Source organism: Amphiprion ocellaris, chromosome 16 (assembly GCF_022539595.1).
Source record: "Amphiprion ocellaris isolate individual 3 ecotype Okinawa chromosome 16, ASM2253959v1, whole genome shotgun sequence".
NCBI lineage: Eukaryota > Metazoa > Chordata > Actinopteri > Pomacentridae > Amphiprion > Amphiprion ocellaris.
This window is the reverse complement of record NC_072781.1, coordinates 18,360,807-18,385,638: the sequence shown is the minus strand read 5'-3', so window position 1 is coordinate 18,385,638 and position 24,832 is coordinate 18,360,807. Positions and strand designations below refer to the sequence as shown.

At 41.9% G+C, this 24,832-nt stretch overlaps 1 protein-coding gene across 3 annotated transcripts in view; it reads left to right on the top strand.

Moving 5' to 3' along the window:
• The first annotated feature begins 3,690 nt into the window (after positions 1-3,690).
• plpp4 (phospholipid phosphatase 4) overlaps positions 3,691-24,832 on the top strand; it is a 58,269-nt gene continuing 37,127 nt past the window's right edge. Inside the window, exon 1 of one of the 3 annotated variants that reach the window (XM_023286350.3) lies at positions 3,691-4,202. In XM_023286350.3, the coding sequence (XP_023142118.1) occupies positions 4,114-4,202 (89 nt within the window). In that variant the 5' untranslated portion in view covers positions 3,691-4,113. Of the gene's footprint in view, positions 4,203-17,129; positions 24,472-24,832 lie in introns of those variants that run through there. The other 2 variants (XR_008604446.1, XM_055018949.1) reach the window with 2 other exon arrangements.

Sequence of the window (24,832 nt, the reverse complement as noted above, 5' to 3'; positions counted from 1 at the left end):
ACTCCACTGTTGTGGAACCAGCTTTAAGTTTGGGTTCAGGAGGCAGACATCCTCTCTGCTTTTAAGATTAGGCTTAAAACTTTCCTCTTTGATAAAGCTTCCAGTTAGGGCTGCTAGTTATGCTGCTCTTGAACTACGCTGCTGGGGGACTTCCCATGATGCACTGAGCTCCTCTCCTCTCCTCTCCTCTCCTCTCCTCTCCTCTCCTCTCCTCTCCTCTCCTCTCCTCTCCTCTCCTCTCCTCTCCTCTCCTCTCCTCTCCTCTCCTCTCCTCTCCTCTCCTCTCCTCTCCTCTCCTCTCCTCTCCTCTCCTCTCCTCTCCTCTCCTCTCCAAGCATTTATATTCCATCTTTGCACATCATTACCCTGATGTCTTCTCGGTCCAGAGCTGCATGTTTCTGAACTGCAGTTACTGGATTCACCAACCATCCCAGCGCTTATCGTTCTCGGGTGTGTTGTTTGCCTATTTTCGCTCTGCTATCATGTTCTTTCTCACCTTTACCCTCAACCCAGCCTGTCGAGGTTGAGGTCCCTGAGCCTGGTTCTGCTGGAGGTTTCTTCCTGTTTATTTCTTCCCACTGTTACTAAAGTGCTTGCTCAAAGGGAATTGAAGGATTTGTTGAGTTTTTCTCTATAATGTAACAGTGTAAGGTATTGACCTCACTATGTGAAGTGCTCTGAGATGATTGAAGTTGTGCATTGACACTATAAAAACAAGAAAAGCACTCAGAGAGTGCACTACTCCACCAAGGCTGTTCATTCCCCCATATGGCATTGTCAGAAATGCAGCATTTTTTAATTTATTTTCTTTTAGAAATACAGCATTTGTTTATTAGTTATTGATGATCAGAAATCACGACAACATAGAATGTGGCCATTTAATATAGATGTACCCACAAACAAAGTTGCTCTGAGCACAGGCGTGTGTTATGCATGTGTATGTTATGTATGGATACTGGATTACATGACCTAAATATGTAGCTGGCGGTGGGAACTGATGGGACTTGGAAATACCCCCACACTTTTATCAATTGTTCCGTGTATCATTTCAGACAGATAAGTCTCAATAAGTTTGCAGTCGATTTGTAGCAGGATCGCAGTCGTGATCATCAGCAGGCAGCTGACATAGTGTTCACTTGATGTCATCGTTACAGTGAAGTCATGCCACTATCTTGCAATGATACAGAAATCTTTAACAAATCCATAGATCCAGACTATAAGCCGCATCACTGCCAAAATCTAATCACTTGGTCTTTGTGTAATTTCTGACCTTTCCTTAAAAAAATCATTCAAATCTGTTGATCTGTTTTTGAGTAATGTTGCTGACAGACAGACAGACAAAGCAACGCTGATTGTCACATAACTCCGCCGTGTTCCTTGGCGGAGTAATAAAACTGTACTGAACTGAACTGATGAAGAATGAATCTGCATGGTTGTGCAATTATCACAGTTGAACTAAACAGCCTTTACTTGGCTTTGAAACATTGGTTTGAAGTAATTTTATGGCCAGTTCTTGCCAGAAACAGTTCTCTTTATCTGATGTTGCAAAGAACACAAAACACCAGTTTCATGAATGTTACATCGTGACAAAATGGACAAAAATTGCTTGTTGAATAATTAATTTGTCATGTAATGTCACTTTGCAATTGATGAAAGATGCCAAACATTCGAAGTCATGCAATGTGTCTCTCCACTTCAGGGAGTTGCTGAATCGCCCGACACAGCTGGGCTCTTCTGGCACATTCACAGTTTTAGGAGCTAATTATAGAAGTTCAAGAATAAAACACAAAATGGGTGGCTTTTCTCCTAATGCTTCCCTTTATTGGGTTCAGAAACTACTTCATTTTCGGTGATCTAACACATCACTGCTTTCACATGTGGATGTGTTGTTCAGCAATACTGTCGGGGAGCAGGTTTATACAACAGCATCAAACTTTACACCTCCTCAGGTGGATCGGCGTGTAAAAAATGCTGTCCACATACACAACACTGTCTATAACACATGTATGAGGGATGTTTTCCCATAAAACCCAGCCCAAAGGGTAATGAGAAGTGATGTCCAATAAAGCTAAGCACTCTGGGAGTGATCAGCCAATCCCTGTGTGACACGATGAGTCACTCTGTCGCAGACAATATCCACAACACCGGATGACACATGCACCCATACCCATGGAGATGATTAGGAGCAGTTTGTAACGATGCATTCAACTTTGATTTGTTGGAGTACGATCTATTTTAGAGTGTGCCATATGTCCAATCTTACGGGGAAATCAGAACCTCGGGGAATGTGACTCACAATCTACACTGCAGAGAATGAAAAAACACAGAAATGGGTCGAGGAAACATAAGCATTCAAATGTTGTATGCAGTTATACAAAAAAAACCCCATTAAACGAAAGGTTGCTCTTTTTCCTATGAATCCTTTCCTATAAATTTCCGACAAATCCTATGTGTTTGCTTTTCAACAGCAAAGAACAAGTCAGAATGGTAATAACCAGAGGGAGCAGAGTAATATATTTTTTCTGTCCTCTAATTTGGTGTTTATGTCGTTCTGTGCTGAGAAAGTCTGGAAAACCTCTCTGACCAGAGTGAATCAGCTAAATCACGAGTCCTGTGATGCAGCAAGATAAAACAATGCTGATAGCTTGTAATAAACACGCCACAGTCTCTAAAAGCAGGAGAGTCTGATGGTTGCCAGAGAGCTTTGAAGCTAGAGCTCACCTCTCAACCTACCACTGTTTCACATCTCCTCTTGTTTTGTTTTGTTCTTATTAGGGAGCAGGTACACACTTCAGGCACATCACCTAGAACGCCACTGTATGCAACAAAGAAATTACATTGAAATCTCTACTGTGTGTCTACATGTATTCCTTCATTTTTCTACCTGGCTAACAGGATGCCTTGTTAACCAGCAGGAAAGCTTGATTTCTAAATTGCATCTACACAGTCAGCTTCCAGCTTGTCGAGATTGTGACCTAGAAAAGAAGGCAGAGAAGTTTTTGGGTCAGGGGCTTTTTTCCACATTGGTCTCCCCCACACTAGCACAGTCATTTAGACACAGAGGCAGGACTGGAAGGTAATGCAGGAGGGCCAGTTTAAGAGGGCATCAAATATTGATGTGGGTCTATGAATTGCTGGCCAGGTTTCCCCTGCCTGTAGGTATGTTACTGCCTGCGCTCCTTCATCACTGTCTTCCTGTGTGGACCCTTGGGTGCCAGATTCTTCATAGTGGCATGACTGGACACAAGAGGGGGTGAGCCAACAGAGAGCAGGGCTCTACAGGCTCTCTTTTGGCAAAGTAATGCAATATCATGTGTCAGGATGAGCATGGAGCCTAATACCGCTGGTGATAGATTAGTTCCACCAGCTCTTAGAGAGGTCTGTGCCTCTGGTGTGGTTTTCTGCTTTTGGTTGTGTCACATTTTACTGAGAGCTTCATTATGAGATGAAGCGATGAGCCTTGGCTGCAGAATAGACAGAGAGGACGCTGCAGTTCATCATGAGCGCTGAACTTGATTGTGCATCCTTTCAGGTCCAGAGGGTGTTCCAGAAACCTCTGGTCATCTGATTCTCCATAGTGAAGCCAAGAGATGAGAGAGAGAGGAAAGGAAAGGAGGGGGAGGGAGGGAGGAGAAGAGAGGGAGGGAGGGAGGGAGGGAGGGAGGGAGAGACTTTGACTCTCCTCTCGCTGATGCTCAGAGTCTCTCTCTTTACTTTGCTGTCTCCCTCCACTTTCCCTCTCACTACTAACCCGCACCTGTACCTTCTCCCATATCCCCCCACTGCTCCCCAAACTCCTGCCCTGATGAAGTAATTCATGGAGTGGCAGAAGGAGACTTTGAATCGATAGAAGAGCAGCTGTCAGCTACAGAGTTGCAACAGAGAAAACCGCCCGAGGGGACAGAAACAGACGGAGACAGGCGGAGGAGAGGGAAAAAGCAAAGACTGCTCCAGGTGACCGAGTTGCAATGGAGGCGCACAGCATGCGTGATTAGAGAGCTCCGCTTTGTGGAAGCGCCGGCTTTGTTCAGGTGGATTACAAAAGTGAAGAACCTTCACAACTGACCGCGGTCGTCTTTGTCCGTCTCACTTGATCGGATTTCCTTCAGAATCATGAATGTGTCGCCGCCAGACCGCAGGAAAAACGTGCGAGAACTGGCTCTGGAGATTGGCATCCGAGTTCTGCTGTTCGGAGTTTTTGTGTAAGTAAAACCCCATCCAGCTGAGTTTTCTGTCTCTTTGGAGACGTCCTGGTGGCATTCGGTTTGGTGACTGACGGTACTCATATTCCTTTGCATGATTCAGACGCCGAACTGCTGTATTGAGGTTGATTTGCCGCGGTGTGCTGCTGGACGAACAGGTCCCTCTGTCCGTGCGCAGATCAGCACCACGGACAGAGCAGTTCTGTGTTAACAGGTTGCAGAAAACAAGTTGAACCTCCTCCTGCTTCCGACTTCACCTCATTAATCATTCTTAATGATAGCTTGGGCATGTTGCTCTCTCTGATCACTGATGGTGAGACAGAAACAGCCTCTTTGACCACTTCATTCCACAAGACAGTAACACTAGGGGAAGCCCACAGTGATGCAAGAATATCTTGCAGTCTGTACTTTTTTTACAACATGACATTCTGCAAGAAGACTGTGCCTCACAGGCTTCAAAACTTTACATTTATTATTAATTGTTTGTGTAGCCTGGAGGTATTAAGCCCCCTTTGCATCATAATCGGCTCATTTATTGATTTTCTGCTTGACATGATCTGAAAAATGCCCCAAGTCCTGCTTTCTAAAATGATTCACCTTGCTGTGGCTTTTATTCCATCTCTGGGAAAATAAAGTCAGGAATGAGGCTTCTCTGATTTAGCCCATGTAGCTAAGCTGCCTGCATTCCCTGTGCATATTATCATTAATATCTGTCCTGGGGCTAAGTGTAAGTCTAACTCCATGTGTGCTGTCACACTAAATGGATTATGCAGAGAAGACAGAGCCTGATGCTGCACATTCACAGCGTTTGACAAACTCAAGTGGAGGGATTTGACCAAAGAGTGAAACATGTCAGAGCAGAGGCAACTTGGTTCAGCCCTTAGTGTGTCTATGTGTGCGTGAGTCTATGAGATCCACATTTCTGAATGATCTGCTGTTGTGAATGAGTGCTCAAGGCCACATAAAAAGCAATTTCACACAATATCATCATCATCATTGACTAACTGCTGCACTCTGCCACCGAAGCGCTAGCCATAAAGTCCTTGATCACTCTAATGAAGTGGGTTTTACTCCCCATTTTCTCTCTTTGCGACACACAAAGCAAACTAAGATGAATAAACTGTGTTCGCACGATGCTGCAACTTGATCTGCTTTGCTCTTACAGTGAGCAGTGCCCTTAAACCGACACTAAATTAAATGTGCTTACACCGCAGCCAGCATTAAATGTCCACACTGGGGCTGCAACTATTATTTTCATTGTCACCAGACAATATGGAAGCTGAAATCAAATAATTTGGACTTTTTTTTGCTTAAAAAACACCTGATTAATTGATTACCAAAACAGTGGTTGATTAATTTAATAGTTGACAACTAATTAGTTATTTAAATATCATGCAGCTCTCCACATGCTTAAACACATATACAGCCTTCATATTTGCACTGGGGGCTGCACAGTAGCTTGGTGGTTAGTACTTTTGCCTTGCAGCTAGAAGATCCCTGATTCACATCCCTGCCTTCTCGGGATCTTTCTGCACGGAGTTTGCATGTTCTCCCTGTGCATACATGGGCTTCCTCCTGGTACTCCAGCTTCCTCCCACAGTCCAAAAACATGCTGAGGTTAACTGGTAATTCTAAATTGTTTATAGGTGTGAATGCGAGTATTGTTTGTATGTGTTGCCCTGTGATAGCCTGGTATCCTGTCCAGGGTGTCCCCTGCCTTCACCCTAAGTCAGCTGGGATAGACTCCAGGCCCCCTGCAACCCTAATGAGGATTAAGCAGTGTACAGATAATGGATGGATGGATGGATGGATGGATGGATGGATGGATGGATATTTGCACTGCTCAGCGTTGAGAAAGTTGTAACCTTTTGGTTACAGCTTCGTACCTATATCTTGTGAACAGGTTTCAGGAAACTGCTGTCTGAAGCAGAAACTCAATGCTGAGGAGAACAAAGATGTGCAAAATAGGTTAATACAAATCATAGCTCCCCTAATTCTGAACATCATCCTCATCACAGCCAAGGCTGATAGAAACTTACATGTCCCTACACTGACATATTCTTTCCATCCACGTGTAAAGCTTTTATTGCATATTCAATCATAAATTGCTCACCTAAGTCCCATTGAGGCATTATTCCAAGCCTCCTCGCCCTAAAGACACAATGTGTCTTGTTTCACAGCTGTTTACTCTCTGGCCTGGAGGTGTGGATTGTCTAGTAACTAGAGATGTGACGTTCGCGAACAAGTCAGTTGTTTGAAAGGTTCTTTTAATTGAACGATAAGAACCAGTTTGCAATTGTGAGCTGTTCGTATGTGCATATTGCCCAGGCTTTCTTCACGTGTCACCTGTGTGCCCCATGAGCCTGAGTTTTCCACACTGCCTTCATGTGAACAACTAATGATATTTCTGAGTTTGAGTTGTCCACTGTGCACTCCATTCATGTGAATGCAGCTGCAGCTAACTTAGAGGAGGAGTGTGAGCATTGCCTGAGTCCGACTGACTGGAGATTGGAGCAGAGCCTCATTTACTGCTTTATCAGGGAGGAGGAGATATTAGCGACAGGGAAAAAAAACACAAAATGAGCCAGAGTCAAAGGAAACATAGGTAGAGCACAATGCAATATTTGTCAGAAAAACATCTCTTTCAAGTCCGGGTCAACAAACAACTTACACCGCCATATATACATATAAAACTCAACAGAGTATATATTGGGGGAATGTGTAAGTTTGAATTATTCTGATCCATATCGTATCTTATAGCTGCTACCAGTGATTGTTTCCCTAATAAAAACAGTTACCCCTGGTTGACTATAAATGACTATAACAACAAGCCAGTCTTTTGAACGGCTCCTCAAGATCCGGCTCCCTTCAAAGAGCCATCTCAACTAGTAACTTCCTTTAATTCAATGTAAGTTAGATGAAGTTAGAATGTTACTTGACTTGCTTCTGATTGAAAGCCCTGATTTTTGATAGCAAGTTTCAATCATGTATTTTGACAGAGAGGAGCATTCGGTCTATTACATTTCTTTGGGACTGGCAGTAATTGTTGTATCGAACAAGTTTTAATCCCAGCAGATCAGCGAGAGTCACCCTCTGGCCTTGAGGGGCAGCAGTTCCCTGTTCTTATCTCACCTCGAGGACCGAGGTGAAAGCAGGATAATTGGGGTCAACTAGAATCTGCTGTTTTCCTCAGCAGAGGTGTAACCGAGAGTTTTTAGCTATCGCCTTTTGTGCTTGCTGTTCAGTGTAGGTTCAGTGTAGGTGTAAGCACAGTGTGGATTTATTTTGGGGCAGAAAATGGCAGCCTTATTGGAGCCTGTTTACCAATAAGATTTAGCAATCATGTGTCTCCTTGCTTCATTACTTGGTTAAAATCTCATTTCTCCCAACAGAGTTTCATTTCAGTATTTTCCTCCTCTGCAGCTCGCTATTAAATATGAACAGGAGGAGAGGGAAAAAGAGCTGATTTTCTCATTCGCTGTTCTTATTCCTTCATAATTGTGAACATGTACCGAGGGATGCTGGAAATCAATTAATTAATCCTTTAGTTTGGGCTCATGAGCAGATATGAATACATCAGAGAGGTGTCCTTTATCAGAGATCATATGTGCACATTCAGTAATTCTGTTTGCCTTTGTTTCCAATTAAATAGTGCTGACTGTAAGATGGAAGTTCTTCTCTGTGCATGACTGGTCACCCATACAAACAGGAGAGTTTAAACCTTGAAGCCCTGAATTTAAAACATGATTCACACTCACATTTTTGCCAAAGACGACCTGCCTTTAAGGGAATGTTACTTTTTATCTGCCCTTGCTTGCCAAGCTGCTTGTCTGTTCCGGGCCTCAGGAGGTGCGCTGACCTTAGCAACGGGCCAAGTGTGTGACGTTAGGTTGACCCTGTGCTATGAAACCGCTAATGCCATGCCAGTCACCCAAGCTTGGCACCCCACGAGTCCCACATTTCCCGAGTGTAAAGCAAAAGGTTCAATCTAAATGGAAATGGATCTTTGACATTTAACAAAAGTGGGGGAAAAAACAAAAGCTGAAAAGCGACTCTGAAAAAGATAAAGTTCTTTTCTTTTTTTTTCTTGCGCTTAGCTGCTGAACACAGAAGGAGAGGCTAATGAGATTGCTGCATTTCACTTTCCTTGTAATCCGGAGGACAACAAGCGAGAGCTCAGACAACTACCAAGAAGTCATTTCTTTCTTGAGTGGTCATGTGAGAGAGCTCATGTCCTAAATCAAATCAATATAAGCTCAGAGGTAAAGTTTCTTGTATTCTGAAGTTCATTCTTGGACACCTGAATAAGCAGGTAATTCCCATAAATGTGAGAAAACTGAGTAGATGTGGAGCCGACGATGAAGCAGAAGGAACACAGACAAAAAGACGGAGGCAGAGGAGGAAGATAAGGCGGAGGACACGCAGTTAGGGAGATCTAGATTGTTTTGAGATTTTATAGATTAAGACACAGGCACAGAAAATAGAGAGGCACCAAAACCACTCTGAGAACTCTTATCTGTGCAATCTAAAAGCTTCTTGATGGAGCGATTGGCCGGAGAAGAGGGCAGCTGTTTTACAGGCTAATGTACACAACAAAATGGAATGGATTTGTTTGTGCCAAGAGAAATAATTTGGACCCAAGCAGATCATTTCATTGGAAAGAATTATGGTGATAAAGCAGGAATTTTGTTAATTGCACTAGCATTGAAGCATACCAGTCTGTCGAGGGTGTGATAAGTTTAAAAACTGTAGTATCTGATGTTGGCATTATTTTAAGGTTAATTTCTGATGGAGTTGTTGTCATAAGTGCTATGAACAACATGGTTCATCCCTGGAAACAGTGTTTGGTTCACTGCATATCATCCTCTCCTCTCAGAGGAAGGCTTAGGAGCAGCTCTGGGACTCAGCCCAGAGCCTTGGCAAGTGTCAGAAAGCCTTATGAGATGTTGGGAAGAGCAGAATGTCAGGCCTCTGACTCTTTAGGAATAAGCAGATTGCATAGCGTGCATGTTAAATATGAGAGCGGCTGTGCTTTGTTGAGAAAATCTTCTCATGAGACTGATTCCAGAGTCATCAGGACACATTGTCTCTGTAGTTGATAAGATGCTGAGGGTATTGCCCACATTGTTGTTGGATTAATGATGAAAAAGATGGATAAAACTAAGTTGTAATTCTGATTTCTTCCCTCCTGGTTGATTTTGGCACCACCTGTGATTGCCATGGTTACAGGGAGCGTAGTTCAATGGTGCAAAAAACATTCATTGAACAGCAATTTCAACAGAAAATTTGTTCACAGTGCAACCAAACAAACTTAGATTTTTGTAGTTTAAAAAAACAAGACAGCAAAAGACTATTCTGAGCACAATCTGATTTCATGGCACATGTAGCTGTCTGCACAACAGGTCAAAGTGGAGACGGCCGCCCTATTGAGGAGGATGTGTGCAGCCTGTGGCCCGCAGCTCTTCATCTAACAGCTCACTGTGGCTGTGCCGTCTTGTTCCATTAAAAATTAAATGGTCCACTGACAAAATACCAAAAAAAATGCTGAAATTTTTTGATTAGCCATTGCAGTCAGCGCTTACTGCAGTGACAAACACATTATAGTTTGGGCTTTATAATTAAAACCCCCCTCTCCACCCTCATGTTTTGCCAGTTGAATGCGTTTACCGTGAACCAGCATGTTTTGCATTAGCGGTAACTTAATAAAACTCGTCTCGGTGTAAAGAGAACAAACAGGAGACGGCGAGGCTGTTATCAGCGATATAAAATTGTGATGGATGACATGCACGCATGGGTTTTCTGTATGAGCAAATACCTTGTGCTTAGGTAGGGAACCTGAGTTCAGCCAAGATGGACTACAAATAAAGATTAAAATATATCAAAAAGTGATTACAGGATGCAAATATACTGAATGTCCAGTGCAGAAAAAAAATGACTTAACAACAACAATTACAAATCCCATTTGATTTCATGAAGATATTAGGGATTCTAATCATAAAGGGACATTTTTGTGGTGATGTCCTCACACTTAAATATTTCTGTACATTATTCCAAATTCCATTCACAGATATGTTAGTTTAAAATGTCAGTAAAGGGAATTTCATTCAAAGGCCACAGGTGTGAGCACCTTTTTCAGATTAAACGGTGTTTAATCTGAAAAAGGTTGCTAATACCGCAACCTCCCCAAATAGACACTGCAGCTCTGCAGCCTTCCGCTTTTTGTTTTTTATTTCACCCGTCTATATGATTTAGTCAAATCGCCTTCTCCCATGAGCCTAATTTCCAGGCTAACAAGCTCACTCCTGCACAGCAGAGTAAAGAGAGAAAGTAAATATGACTCTCCAGAAAGTCCAACATACAACATTTAGACACAGATATTGTTTTTTGGAATTCAGTTGACATAACTGGAGATATTGTAGAGACAAGTAAATATTAGAGTAGAAGTTATTGACTGGAGGATTCCAAAGGGAAGCCCATGTTGTGCTGTTTCTCTATATACACATTCGCCACTTGTTCGTTTGTTTTTGTGCGTTTCTGTTCTATCCTGGTCAGACATCACTTTTCAACAATGTGACTGATTTGGTCACGTTTCACTGCCTGTATAATTACTACAGTGTGTTGTTCTTAATTTTGGCTGCTACCATCCGAAGCACTAAATCAAAGGTCATCCAGTCTGTAACCCTCATTATGTGGGAGATGAAGCAAAAATCGATATTGCATGTTTTGTAACTGAATATGGTTGTATGACAATAGAGACTCTTCCCCACTGGAGGCAGCTGACAGAAATTGACTTGAGACTGATGGAATACAATAATTGAAAAAGCCTGACCTCTAGAAATGCTCATTGGATATCTGTTTAACGGGGAGAACATCCTTTGTTGTGCTTGATTTTAAGGGATGAAATAAACCTGATTGATTACTTGCTTCTTCAAGGAGTAGCCATTTTGAAGTGGCAGTCTTTTCAAGTACATCTAATTAAAGCAAACAAAGGAAAGATAATTCATCAAGGACACCTGAAAGCAAAGTACAAAGGAAACAGTGGGAGAGTGTGAGGTATGGAAAAGGGGTTTGTGTGCTGGATGCCGTCTTTGATTACCGACCACGGTAAATTGAGAATCTGAGAGGTCTGTGAAAAATACATGAAAATATGCAATATGATTAAGACGAAATTGGCAGGCAGAGGAGGCCAAGACAGAGAGAAGATTTATGTAAAGAGAAGATTAGCAGAAAGGCAGAGGAGGGGAGACAGGAAAGTATTGATCAGTAAACTAGACAGGTGCTGTAGCAGGAATAATCAGGATTCATATGAGAGCAGAGGCAGCTGACTGTCACACACCACGACTAGGGATTCCCTGACAGCTCGGTCTGCCACCGCTCCAAGCTCCTCTGGCATTTCATTCTCCACAATCGTTTGATCAGCTCATTATGTCTTGCTGTCCCTGCTGTCATCTATCCAACGCCATCTCTTTATCCCTCCATAGGCATCAGATCACCCAGTTGCTCTCTGTTTGTCCTTTTCACCACTTTCTCTAAAAGGAACACACCAGGTTTGTGTAAATATTACCCTGTGGGTCAACAATTGGCTGATGAAAATTTACTGCAGGCACAAGACTGATTGAGTAAGAGAAGAAAAACATGAACATAGCTGTTTGTTTGAATGCTGATTAGGGTCAACATGAAACTGCAATTTGAGTTCATTTATCTGAAAAGGGGCCATTTGCATTAATCAACATTCATTTACACTGGCACCAGCAGCTCTTTCCCCTGATGTGGCCTGGCATTAAAATTAATTTTTACATCACAATATGTACAATATTTAAACTTACCTGAATTCTAATAGAAGCATCAATGCCAATTAAAAAAAAAAACAACAAATACAACTAAACACAGCATAATATACCTAAATACACAGGTATATCATGAGTTAAAGGTGGAAGAAGAACAGCATCAATGTCAACAGTATTGCTTTCTCAATAGGCAATTTTGTAAATCTTGCATAAATAAATAATGGGATAGGGACTGTCTTATTGATTGTGGTATTGAATTCTATTGTTGTGATGCTTGGAAAGGAAACAAGGCCTGACTAAACGCAGTTTTCCAAGCTGCACCTCCAGTAGCTCTGTTTACAGCCAATTTGAAATTGATGAAGTCCACCAGAAGAGGAGGAGCTAAATGATACATGATCTTATATACTATCCTCCGTCCATTATCTATACACCGCTTCATCCTCATTAGGGTCATGGGGGCACTGGAGTCTATCCCAGCTGACTTGGGGCGAAGGCAGGGGACACCCTAGACAGGTCACCAGTCTGTCACAAGGCTACATACAGAGACAAACAATCACACTCACATTCACACCTATGGACAATTTAGAATAATCAATTAACTTCAGCATGTTTTTGGACTGTGGGAGGAAGCCGGAGTACCCGGAGAGAACCCACGCATGCACAGGGAGAACATGCAAACTCCATGCAGAAAGATCCTGGGAAAGCCGGGACGCGAACCAGGGATCTTCCAGCTGCAAGGCGAAAGTGCTAACCACTACATCACTGTGCAGCCCCCTTATAAAATATAAATAAGTAAATTTAAACGTAGACGTCAGTCATAACAGACATGACATTTGCATGCTTTTTGTTGTGAATTCATTACATTAAATCTGAAGAATATTCAAGTTCTTTTGCTATATCCAGACAGTTCTTGTATCACAAAGTAGTTTTGGTAGAAATCCAAACCAATTTTTCCAACTTAATGTTGTAGTCATTAGTGTATGTGACTTAATAATTCATAATATTTTGAAGAGTTGCAGTTGCTTCCTCCCAAATCTCCCCCCATAGCCCTCATTACAAAGTGAAACTAATAATATGCTGCAATGTTTACAAGGGGACATTTCAAAAATCAGAAAAGCCCCTCATTGAAACTGTAATCACAGTAAGGGTTGTGTTTCATAGGTAACGTTTTCAGCTGGAATTATATGCTGGAAATGAACTACATCTCTCATACAGTTACATTTTACACTGCTGATTCTGTGGGGAAAACTCTGATAGTGACAGTGACAGTGATATACTGCGGTAAATTGTAGTGTCTGGACAACCTTAATGGTCCAGGTTCTTCATCCTGATTAAAGTGGATCAGCAATCTCAGTTCTCCTACCTGTTGTTTAGAGGTAGAAGAACTGAGATTGCTGAAAAGAGCAATTGTTACTGTTGAAAATGAAACGTGTTGCCGGCTGAGAAACCTGCTTCTTGATACTTGATGAGACTTTAAACTGTTTTAGATGATGTAGACAAGATCGAGGCCTTGAACATTTTCCACAATGCTTGGTCACTCAAACTGAGATTTTTTTCTAACCTCTTCTGAAGTGCAGATTTTTTAAAAACTCAATTTGTGTGCACCTGAGTGAACATAAAAGAGTTTGTTAAACGGCCACTGTTGCTTTGTGCAATGAGCATGTGCCTGAAACAAAAACACTGGTGGAAATACACCAGCTTCTTTAAATTTAAATGGCATTGCTGCACTGTTCCACCAGCACACACTACTTCTGTACCCAGTATTATTTTTTCTACAGCATCTGCAATTTACATTCTGCAGAAACGATGAAATGCCAGAACGTTCTTCTGTGGTGTTTGATGTATTGTTGATATGAACTGGACAGGCATTCTTATTGCAGCTTTTATGATTCTGTTTATGTGTTTATGAAGATATTTTCTAAATTAATGGCTGTCGAGACAGAAGGTAGTTTTTTAAAAATGGAGGAGACTCAAAAAAAGGGCTCAAAAAGTGCTTTGACAGACAAAGAAAAAAGCAGGAAACCCAGAAGACACGATTTATATGATAAAGTTAAAACAAGAAGAATTACAAAGCACAATATAGCAACATTAATAAATACTAATAAAATAATAAGAACAATAAAACCTCAATCAGACATAAAAATCTTAACAAGCAATCAAAAGACTACATCACATTAAAGCAAGTCTGTGATAAAAATGTTAAGACGTGATTAAAAAGACGTTACAGATTCTGCAAGCCTCATTTCCTCAGGCAGGTTGTTCCAAAGTTAACGCATTGTCATAAATCAATTAATTTGAAAGAAGCAAGCATGAAATAAAGTTTCAACAATTAAGAATATGAAAACGTATGCCTATATAACAGCTGAACAACTCTAAGCCCTGGAGATTTAAATGTTGGCAATGATTTTATAAGGATAAATGACATCATAGTAAATGCAAAGTATGTGCCTCCATACTGTTCTATATGTATGGAAGTGTTCCGTAACAACTAAAGTTTCCCCATTATTCTAGCTGTTGAAGAAATATTTGAACCATGACTGAAGCTCAGGAGGTGTGGGCTGAGTCCTCTGAGGTGTGGACGCTTTGTGGAAGTGACAGCTTCTTTCGGAGCAGAGAGGAAGATCCCTGCTCTGCTTTACACTTTCTCACATCATGCTGTGTCTATTCTTATACCTCCCTCTGTCACTTCTTCCCTGCATTGGCCTTTTCACAGGTATTTTCTTAGATTTGCTCCATTACTGTCATTTCCAGCATCATAACTTATCTATATAAAGACAGATGAGGGACTGAGGAGATGAAAAAGCCTCCCTCCAACACACTCACCAGGAAATTTGGCAGTCTCCTGGCCCAAATCTCAAAATATGTATCAAGCAAGCCCTTCTCCTTCTGGAAAAGCCTTCCTCACGTCTGTGTTTACGTCCCTCAGGTCTCCAGGTTTTGCTGTCAGACCACTCCTCCTGGATGACTCTTCTGTGGTTTACTTTAGACACTGTACCGTGAAGTTATGGCTCACTTTTTGCCACAGCAAGGTGAATTGCAAGCGGCACACATGTCATGGTGGAATCATGATCGCGGGGGAGGAAGCAGACGAGTCTCAGTAACTTTCAAAACTGTTAGGTACACAGATATTTTGTTAACAAAAAAAAAGTAGAAAGAATAGAAAGACAAAACTTGTCGTGACCAACCACGCTGACTATGGGATGATATTGCAGATGGAAAGACAAGAGCAAAAATTCACCATATAGGCTAAAATATTAAAGCGCCACTGTCCTATTATCTATGTGCTGATAGCGCTGGAGTTACACTAAGTAACTACTATTTACTGTTGTTTTGGTGGAGCTGACATCACAGTTATAGCTTTCATATTCCGCACTACAATGAAAAAAGAAAGACTGAAAGGGCCAGTTACAGGGCTGTCCATGTAAAGGTTTGTGTCACTTCACAGCTGCCTCGAGTTCCAGCAGTGGAAAGGTGTCTATTGAGAGGACAATAAGATTGGTGCTTATTGTTCTTTCCAAGTTCAACCAATCAGCATCAGGACCCACACTGCAGTTTTTCAGGGCCGTTCAAAACCCACTTTTTTCTACACCGAAAATCTGTAACCATGGAGGAGTTTCTACAGCGGGAGTTCCTGCAGACAGCATACATCAAGTGGTGGGCCACACTAAAGTTTTGTAAGTAGCTAGTTGGTGCAGTCAGACCATTCTCCAAGACTGACACAGCTGTGGAGATAGATCTGGATATGCAAGACTCCAGGGTTGGTGAACTACAGCTTAGCTGTGACTCTGCACTGACATCTGTTTAACAAATCATACTCAGTCATTCAAGGCACACAATGCTATCAATATCACTCTTACTGTTGTCAGACAGTCCCACTGATTAGTATTTCATTCATTTCCTGTACACCTAGAGAACCTATCAGTTCACATTTTTTGTTGCAAAAGTAAAACAGTCATAATTAGTATGACTTACAGCGAGTCGATCAAGAAGTTTAGAGTCAGATAAACTTTTGGATTTTGTCTTCCAGTTGACAACAAACATTGGTCCTGCCTAATTTAACCTTTTATTTTGCAAATGCCACACACACACACACACACACACACACACACACACACACACACACACACACACACACACACACACACACACACACACACTGGTATTTTCACTTAAATTAATTAAATCAATTATCCTGATTAGATCCTCATCTCAGTGCTGTGTTGATAAACACTGCTTGACTGAAGTGTCCTTGACAACAGCAGTGCATGTATGTGTTTGGAGTTTGGTGACCCCTGTTTGACTAAATTATGGCAACACTATCACTGATGTGTTTTTACAAAGTTCTGACTATAAGAGCCAGAAACTGATTACTGCTGCTCCAGAGAGGACCTTTCTTTACTCTTTTGACATTCTTACTTTTCACAGCAGGAAATCACACAGTGTGTATCTAATCACATTAATGATGCCTCCGTTTCATTTAGGTGTTTTTAATAAACCATGTGAGTGAACCAGCAGGCACAAAACCCTGTCTCTGTAACTGAGAGACCTGAAGGAAACAGAGGCATACAATCATGTTAATGCAACATAACATAATTTAACATTAATTAAATGCTAGGTTTAGTTCATAACTACATTACTTTAACAAATATATTATACACAAAATGCACTGCAAAGAAAAATCTAATTAAAAATGCCAAACTTCAACAGTGCCAGAAAAAGAAGTTTAAAAATGGTGGAATACTGAAAAAAAAAACCCTGAAACAATGGATAATATCTGTTAGATAGTTTTTAAATAGTAGTGGATTTTAGTGGATTTAATACAATAAAAGTGTATAATTTTACATACAGTACAAAAGAGCAAATAACTATTTGTAAAAATAAAGATTTCTAGTCATAGTATGGAAATTATTTACAGTTGCACCCTTTTTATTTACAGTCAACATGCAAATTCATACTTTTTTCTGATTTTATTAGATATTATTTGTAATTCAACAAAACAGGGAAATCTGTAAAATTATTTATTCACCATTACATAATTCCTTAAAATACATATTTTTTTCTTTCAGATTCTTTCCAAAGGTGAACATCTGTAAATTACTTTTTTTTTTGCTGATATAGATACAGTGCAAAATAGCTTAAATGTAAAAGAACAAATTACCATTAACATGAATTTTTTAATTAATTGATTTTTTCTAGCTGTTTTCTGTAAATTACTACTTGTCATCTATATTTAACAAAACAGACAATCTGTAAAATAACATTAAATTGCTCTTAAAATTGTCAGTGTTTACAGTGCTTAGAAACATCTCCAGCATGACTAACAGTGTTGATTTATGTCCACAAACCATTTCAAAATTAATCACTGATAGAATAAATATGATGGGTGGCCATGTGGAGCCTCTCTTATTATAACTAAAAGACACAAAAGATAAAGGCCCTGCACAGCCAAGTGAAGCCACTTCTATTCTTTTTTTGCTAGTTAGAACTCTTCTCAAGGCTGTGTGGATGCATACAGACAGGGTTTCATTGATATCTGCCTCACTCCCCAGTTAGTTTTGCTGCCTTTACTATCTTTATTTTATTATCCTTATTATCCTTAGTTCTCAATTTCAGAACGGTGGCTCTCTTTTAACCTGTTACATGGTAACTGATGCTGCACCGATAACCTGGTTCTGTTCAGAGTCTGAAATTGAAACTGGCTGGGAGAATTCACCAATTATTTCTCTAACAATGTATGAGCGACACCGATTCTCATGCAAACACATCCTATCTGTAAACCAGTTGAGCTGTACATCAATAGTGCCACTGAACAAAACAATGCAATTACAACAGACAAACTGTATGTGTCACGTTGCCATGAGAACCAACATTCAGGTGGTGACATGGAAAATGCAGAGATATGTTTTGTATTCTTGGTACCGACTTTACCCTGATTACTCTATTGGTATTTAGTCTCATATAGCCAGATGATGCACCTCATTATATTTAAACCTATGAACAAAAAACAGGCCCTAGCTTGTTTGTATGTCTTTAAAATAATAACAGTCATATTGTGTGTAAGTCCAGGATGAAGCGTAAAGAGGCAAGCACTTTTATTAACATGGCTAGTTAGCTGACAAAGTAACATGTTGGTAGGGGAATGAGAGGAGAAAGTCCCATGAAATGCACAACCAGTGGCAGGATTATACCCACAGTTTACATCCAGGGAGTCAGACTAATTGGTATTTTCATCACAGAGAATAATCCATCAATAAAATTAATTTCAGTTTGATTTGGCCAAAAAAATTAAAGTGATTTTCATTTGTATTATAAAACAGTGTCAGAGCTAAATGCACTTCCTGAGTAGCATGTTTAAATGTTTGACGATTAAGAGCTTTAATGTGCAGCTATCACAATAGAAATAAGCAGCTGCAGTGAGAGCGTACAAAATGGCAAAATCAATATAACTTACACAATTTTATACCAGCATTCCTTTCTTGCCTTATTTTCAGTGAAAGTGCTTCTTATTGGGTTTTCATATTCTTCATAGCCCTCCATTATAACACTCTGTTCCTCTTGATGGAGTTAAGCAGCATGCAATCAGTCTACTTTGTGTGGAAGCTACCAAATGATACAGCAAACGCCTCTGTTATGGGAACTCACCCAGAGCCTGATGTCACGTTAGGTACCACAAAGAAAGCATGGCTATATTAAACTTGCTTCATAGTGCATTCTTCTGGTAATTCCACCCACTGTAAGGACTATATGGCATTTAGGCTGTATTATGTAAGCTATACTACATGCAAAGCTCATTAAAAACATTCTTTAAAGGGAGGAGATTGCCCTAAACTGATTGTTCGTTGCGTTGTCTATGACTGACAAAGAAGGCAGTAAAAATGGAGGGCATCAGAGCTGCCTGAACAGATTCAGAGGGTAGTTTGGTCTCATTGACATCTTGTCAACCCCAGTTTTTCCCTAAAAGAGCTTGAGCTGAGAAGAGACAGGCTTGATTCATCCCTGCAGCCCTATGTGTGATCTGCATGTGCAGTAGGAATCCACAAGTACTGTTTTTCTTTCACCGAAGCAGATTGTGGAAAAAAGAAAGAAGTAATTTAATTTTCTTGGACGTGACATATTACCGATGGCTTCTAAAACAACATCACCACGATGAAAAGGGGTGATTTTCATGGGTGGAAGGAAAATCCAAATGATAATAAAACTCATCACACTGAGGAGCGAAAGGCAGTAAACAAAAAACAAAAAAAGGCAAAGGAAATGAAATGCACTCAAACCTCAGCCATGAAACTTAAATAGCCTGAGGCAAACAAAGTAAGTAAAGTGAGAATGTCACAGGGAGAGAGAGAACCTTTGGAGCTGAGCAGATGTATTTTAAGTAATTATACTATATATCTGTGAAAGTACACAATCACTGTGTGTCTGTGTGTTTGTAAGAAAAAGGAGAGGTATTTGTGTACTGCAGTTTAGCTTCAGATGCTGTAGGTGCTATGAGAAATGTGTACATTCACTCTTTCTTCGAAAGAGCACAAAGCACAAATCTTTCTCCCGCTGCTGCCGACTTTGACATTTGCTCGGATTAACAATGAGCATGACAACAGTGATAAATGTCATCCTCGTGTCCCAGTCCCATATCCGTATCCAATCTGTGTGAGTGATCAGGATGTTTAATTCCTTCAGCATCCCTGCTTCCCTCCCTTTCACTGTTCTTCAATACTCCCAAGCGTGGTTACCCATGGTTACTACATACCGAACTTGATCAACGTGGACACACACACACACACACACACACACACACACACACACACACACACACACACACATGCACCCACCTACTCCTTATATACCTTCAACTGAGCGTTGAATCACTCACGCTGAGCTGAACACAGATTTCTTAACTTCACAGGTGACAAGAGATTTCAGTTCTTCAGCCTGCTCAATTAATTATCTGTGCCTGAACAGACCTGTTTTGATTTTTTTCGATAATCATCAGTTTCAGAGCAGGAGCATGCGGCGAAAGTTTCTAGAAGATAATATTTCAAGGTGAACTGATAAATACACAATTATGAATTATGTGTATTTACCCTTCAGCGCCTGTGGTTTAGCTAAAGGTCACAGGATAATTACAGAGCACTGGGGTGAGAGTTGATGAAATATATTTGTCCAAAATGTAGAGTAGGTACAAATCTTATTAGCAGTAAGTAGGAGTGTTCTCTCTCAGAGATATCACTGACAAATATCACTGACAGGTATTTCTGCCGGTTATCCTTCTTTTCTAGCTATTTTGAAATGGCTTGTTTACTAGAGAGATATGCCAATATCATATTAAGTATCTGCTGTGGAAATAGCATTCCACTATCCATGTACTGTATACTTTAGCAGTTTGGGCAAAAGTCTTATTCATTTAAATTAAATGCAAGGGCTGATACCTAAGTCATGTCTGTGTTTTATGGACTAAGAATTGGAAGTTACTCTAACAGACATATGCCACGTGAACTGTATTTAACAAGTCGAAACATGACAGTTTGGACATGTTTACTCACTACATGAGTATGGGCTATTAGCAAGTGAGCTAAGGGAATAGTTAGTAAATATATATTTTAAGAGAAGAACGGAAACAGTACAATTCAGATAAACTTCACCAATGTCACAACAGGTTTGAAGAAAAGTACTGTACATAATGTTCGATGAAAAAAATCTCTCTGAATTAGTTCTGACGTAGCCAACATTTAACTCACAAGCTGTTTCCACTTCTTCCATTGTGTTAGTCTCCAGATAACGTGAAACATGGCTGATACCAGCTGACAAGGAAGAATTAAAATAAATTTGTTATGATTATGTTCCTGCCCCTGTTCCTTCTTCCTCTTTCTTTCTTCCTCCTTGTTTTCTGTGTCTATTTTGACCTGTCTGTCTTCCTCTGTCGTCTTTCTCTCCCTGTCGCTCTTGCCCCTGTGTCTCTCTCTCTCTGTCTCTCACTCACTCCCCTGCTTTCACTGCCTGAACTGCTGATTGCTGGGATGAAAGTCAGCTGTGACAATGAGCTCACCCAACTCACCTGTTCTCCACCTCACCTCCAGCTATTTAAGCTCTGTGCCTTCATGGACTCTGCTCCCACATGGACTCTGCTTTTGGACGCTGTTTTCCCCTCCACTGGATTTCCCTGACTTGGACTCAGTTCTTCTTTTGGATTCTCACTACCCTACTTTTGTCTCCAGCTAGTAGCTCTGTTCTCGTCTCCGTTCGCCCCAGATTTCCTGAGCCTGCTTCCCTGCCCCTTCTGTTGTCAGTTCCCTTGATTTTGTAAGTACCCCTCCTTAGCTTAGTTTTGTTAATTCAGTTTAGTTTTGTAATCTTCCGTTTTTGAATTCATAGTGTTTGTTAGTAGTAGTTTGGTTTAGTTTTGTTTCCTCTCAGTTCAGTTCTCCATTCATGTATTGTTTTAGTTTTCCGGTTTAATAAAATTCTTCCCTTAATTCACCTGTCCGCCAGTGTCTCTCTGTCTGCGCCTGGGTTCTCCAGCTCCCCCTGTAACAGTATGATATGGCCACAAAAGAACCCAGCAGACAGAAACCTGCTTTGAGGCGGAGCCAGACCCATCACCTGAGGTGTTTTTTAAGGATGATGAATCTTATGAATTTTTTGAATCACAAGTTTGTCTATATGCAGAATGGGAACGAACTCAGAACCAGCCATACAAAGATGCAGCTATCTCCAGAGGCCGCAGACTGGCCACACAGACTCCCTGGCTCACTGGCCATCTGCCAGATTACATTTTGGATTATTTGAATGCACCTCTGTCTTGTCAATCACACCCACCTGCTAGCCACCCACCTGCTAGTCCACCTGCTAGCCACCCACCTGCTAGTCCACCTGCTAGTCCACCTGCTAGCGACCAGCCCACAAGTTCGAGTAATCATGGACCACCACCTGATTACCCCTCATATCCTGTTTCCCCTGGCCCCATGGCCGATGATTGCAGCAAGTCTCCTTTCTGGGGAACCCGACTCACCTTTAAGCCCAGCTCTGGTGGAAAGTGGTGTCCCCGACACAGGGATTCCCAATCACCCCCCATCTCCACTTCCTCTAGCGCCCTGTGTTCCTTCCTGCTCGATAGAGCCATTGGACTGGACAATTTCGACTCCAGCCAGATCAGTTCCCCACCTGAATCTGGACCTCAGCACTCCAAGCCACCCTCCAGAAAGTGTTCCAGAAGGAAGCGAGGTTCCAGGAAACCCCAGACCTCGCCGCTCCCCAGCAGCCGCCGTGGTCCCGCTGCCGAGCCCCGCCGTGGTCCCACTGCCGAGCCCCGCCGTGGTCCCACTGCCGGGTCCCGCCGCCTCACCCGTCTCCGAGGGGGTCAACGATGCCGCCTCAGTCGTCTCCGAGGGGTCAACGACACCGCCTCACCCATCTCTGAGCGGGTCGACGCTGTTGACGCCGCCTCAGTTCCCGAGCGGGTCGACACTGTTGACACCGCCTCATCTGCCTCGGACCTGCCTGGGTCAGCTGACCAATCCCCTGGGTCAGCTGACCAATCCCCTGGCCGAGAGTCTGTAGAGCCCACGTCAGCTGACCAAACCAGCAGCAGAAAAATCGAACTGGATTTTGCTGACAAATCACCTGGCTTTGAGACTGTTCCGTCAGCAGACAGTTTCCCCTGCCAAGAGACTGTTGAGCCTGTGTCAGCTGACGAACCTCCCGGCCGAGTGACTGTTGAGCCTGTGTCAGCTGACGAACCTCCCGGCCGAGTGACTGTTGAGCCTGTTTCAACTGAGGAATTCTCCGGCCCAGGGAGTGTTCTGCCTGAGTCAGTTGACCAACCCCATGGCCAAGAGACCATTCTCCCCAAGTCTGCTGATCTATTCCCAAGCCCGGAGAGTGAGCCTGTGACAGCTGACAAACCCCCTGCTCCTGAGTCTCCGTCCGCAGTGGCCACCCCTGCTCCTGAGTCTCCGTCCGCAGTGGCCACCCCTGCTCCTGAGCCTCCGTCCGCAGTGGCCACCCCTGCTCCTGAGTCTCCAGAGGGATCCCGCCTTCATCGGTCCCCAGCCCGGCCTCCAGAGGGGTCCCGCCTCCAGAGGGTCCCAGGGTCCCCGTGTCGTCCGCCGCCGCCGGCCTCCAGAGGGTCCCCGTGTCGTCTGCCGTCGCTGGCCTCCAGAGGGGTTCCGTCTCCTTCGTTGCCAGCCTCCAGAGTGGTTCCGTCTCCATGAACCTACTCCCCAGCTCTTGGAGGAGATGCAGCCTCTGTGTCGTCCTCCGGAACGGCCTGGTCTGCCTGTCCGGCCAGCTTGGCATGTCTGCCAGACGAGTGTTTCTACCTTTCAGTTATGAATTAAACAAATTTACAAATAGCCGATTAGTGATGTATAGAGGTGTATTTTTAAATTCTGGAAAGCATAAATTTATTTACTAGGTTAAGCTAGCTAGCTGTTGGCCGTAACAGTTTTTTGTCTTGCCACTAAGCAGCCACCATTCAGATGAAAAATAGTCGATGTGATAAAGTGCCAAAAACTGCAGTTCCTCGAATGGTCCAACTGAGTCAATCCCCAGAGGCCTCCATGTTAAGATACCCAACTTCACAGCAGAAATAAACATGTTTACAGTTGGTGACAAAAACAGTTTTGGTCTACATTTGCATGGCCCACGACATCTTCACTCTCACTGTCTGCCTTTACAATCATTAATCAGAATTTAGGAGTCAAACATAAAAACTAGTGCTGTCAAACGATTAAATTTTTTAATCATATTAATCACATGGTTGCTCTGGATTAATTTCGATTCATCGCAATTAAATATCATTCATTTTCAGTCTATATTAATCGTGTTCATTTTGCGTGAGGAAACAGATTCAAGAAAGAAGGGAATATATATGCACTTAACATGCTTATTAAACACCTGTGCTTCGGTGAAAAGAAACCTCCTTCCTGCAGAGTGTTCATATTACTGAAAGTTGGTGGACTGTTCCGTCTTTGGGGTTGTTTTGTATTCAAAAAGAGGGCCAACGTGCTGTTTAGCGCAAGGGTATTCAACTAAAATTCAAAGAGTTCCAGTCAGAGAAAATGTATTAAAGCAAAGGTTCAGAAAATCATAATGTCTAATTTGAATTATTGTGATATATGTTGATGTAACCTAGTAGTTAAATTAGTGTCTGCATGTAATCAATAACTGGTTGTCAAATCAAATAAATTCAGTACGGTTCAAAAACATTTTGACAACATTTATTAATAAATAACTTTTGATATAACTGTACATCTGGGGGAAAAAAAAGTGAAAAATAATGACTGAACAACCTGAACCAACTTATATACATATTTAACAAAACCTAAATCTCAAAAAATTTAGACAGTTGAACACTTTTACTTTTTTTTTCTGTCTTATATCTCTCCCCTTATACCCCTGCTGCTTAATGGGAGGACTGAGCTGCCAGTATTCTGAATCATGGTCTGAATGGTGTCAGGGTCGTTCTCAAACACATTTGGAGCTCACTGGTAAGTCTGGAACCATATTTAGTTTGGATTATGCTCATAGTTGAGAAGCTGGCATGGTTTACAGCTGTATGTGGAGCCAAGCATATGAACAGTCTTGGCAGAGCACTGCACTCTCTGAGTGTTTTTCTTGTTTATCTTTTTGTCCATCCGCCTCTCGTCTGTCCCTCACCTGTTTTCTGAACTCAGCTGAGATGTTTAGGCTGGAATGCAGAGACCAATTCATTGGCTGAGTAGCGTCACATGAGATGGCTGAACTCGTACCTAATTGGTCTGTATGTTTCCTGAGCGGATAAACGAATGCTGTAAACACTGGAAAAGCTGCGCTGGTAAAATAGAAGCAACTCATCAAATTTAAAATACC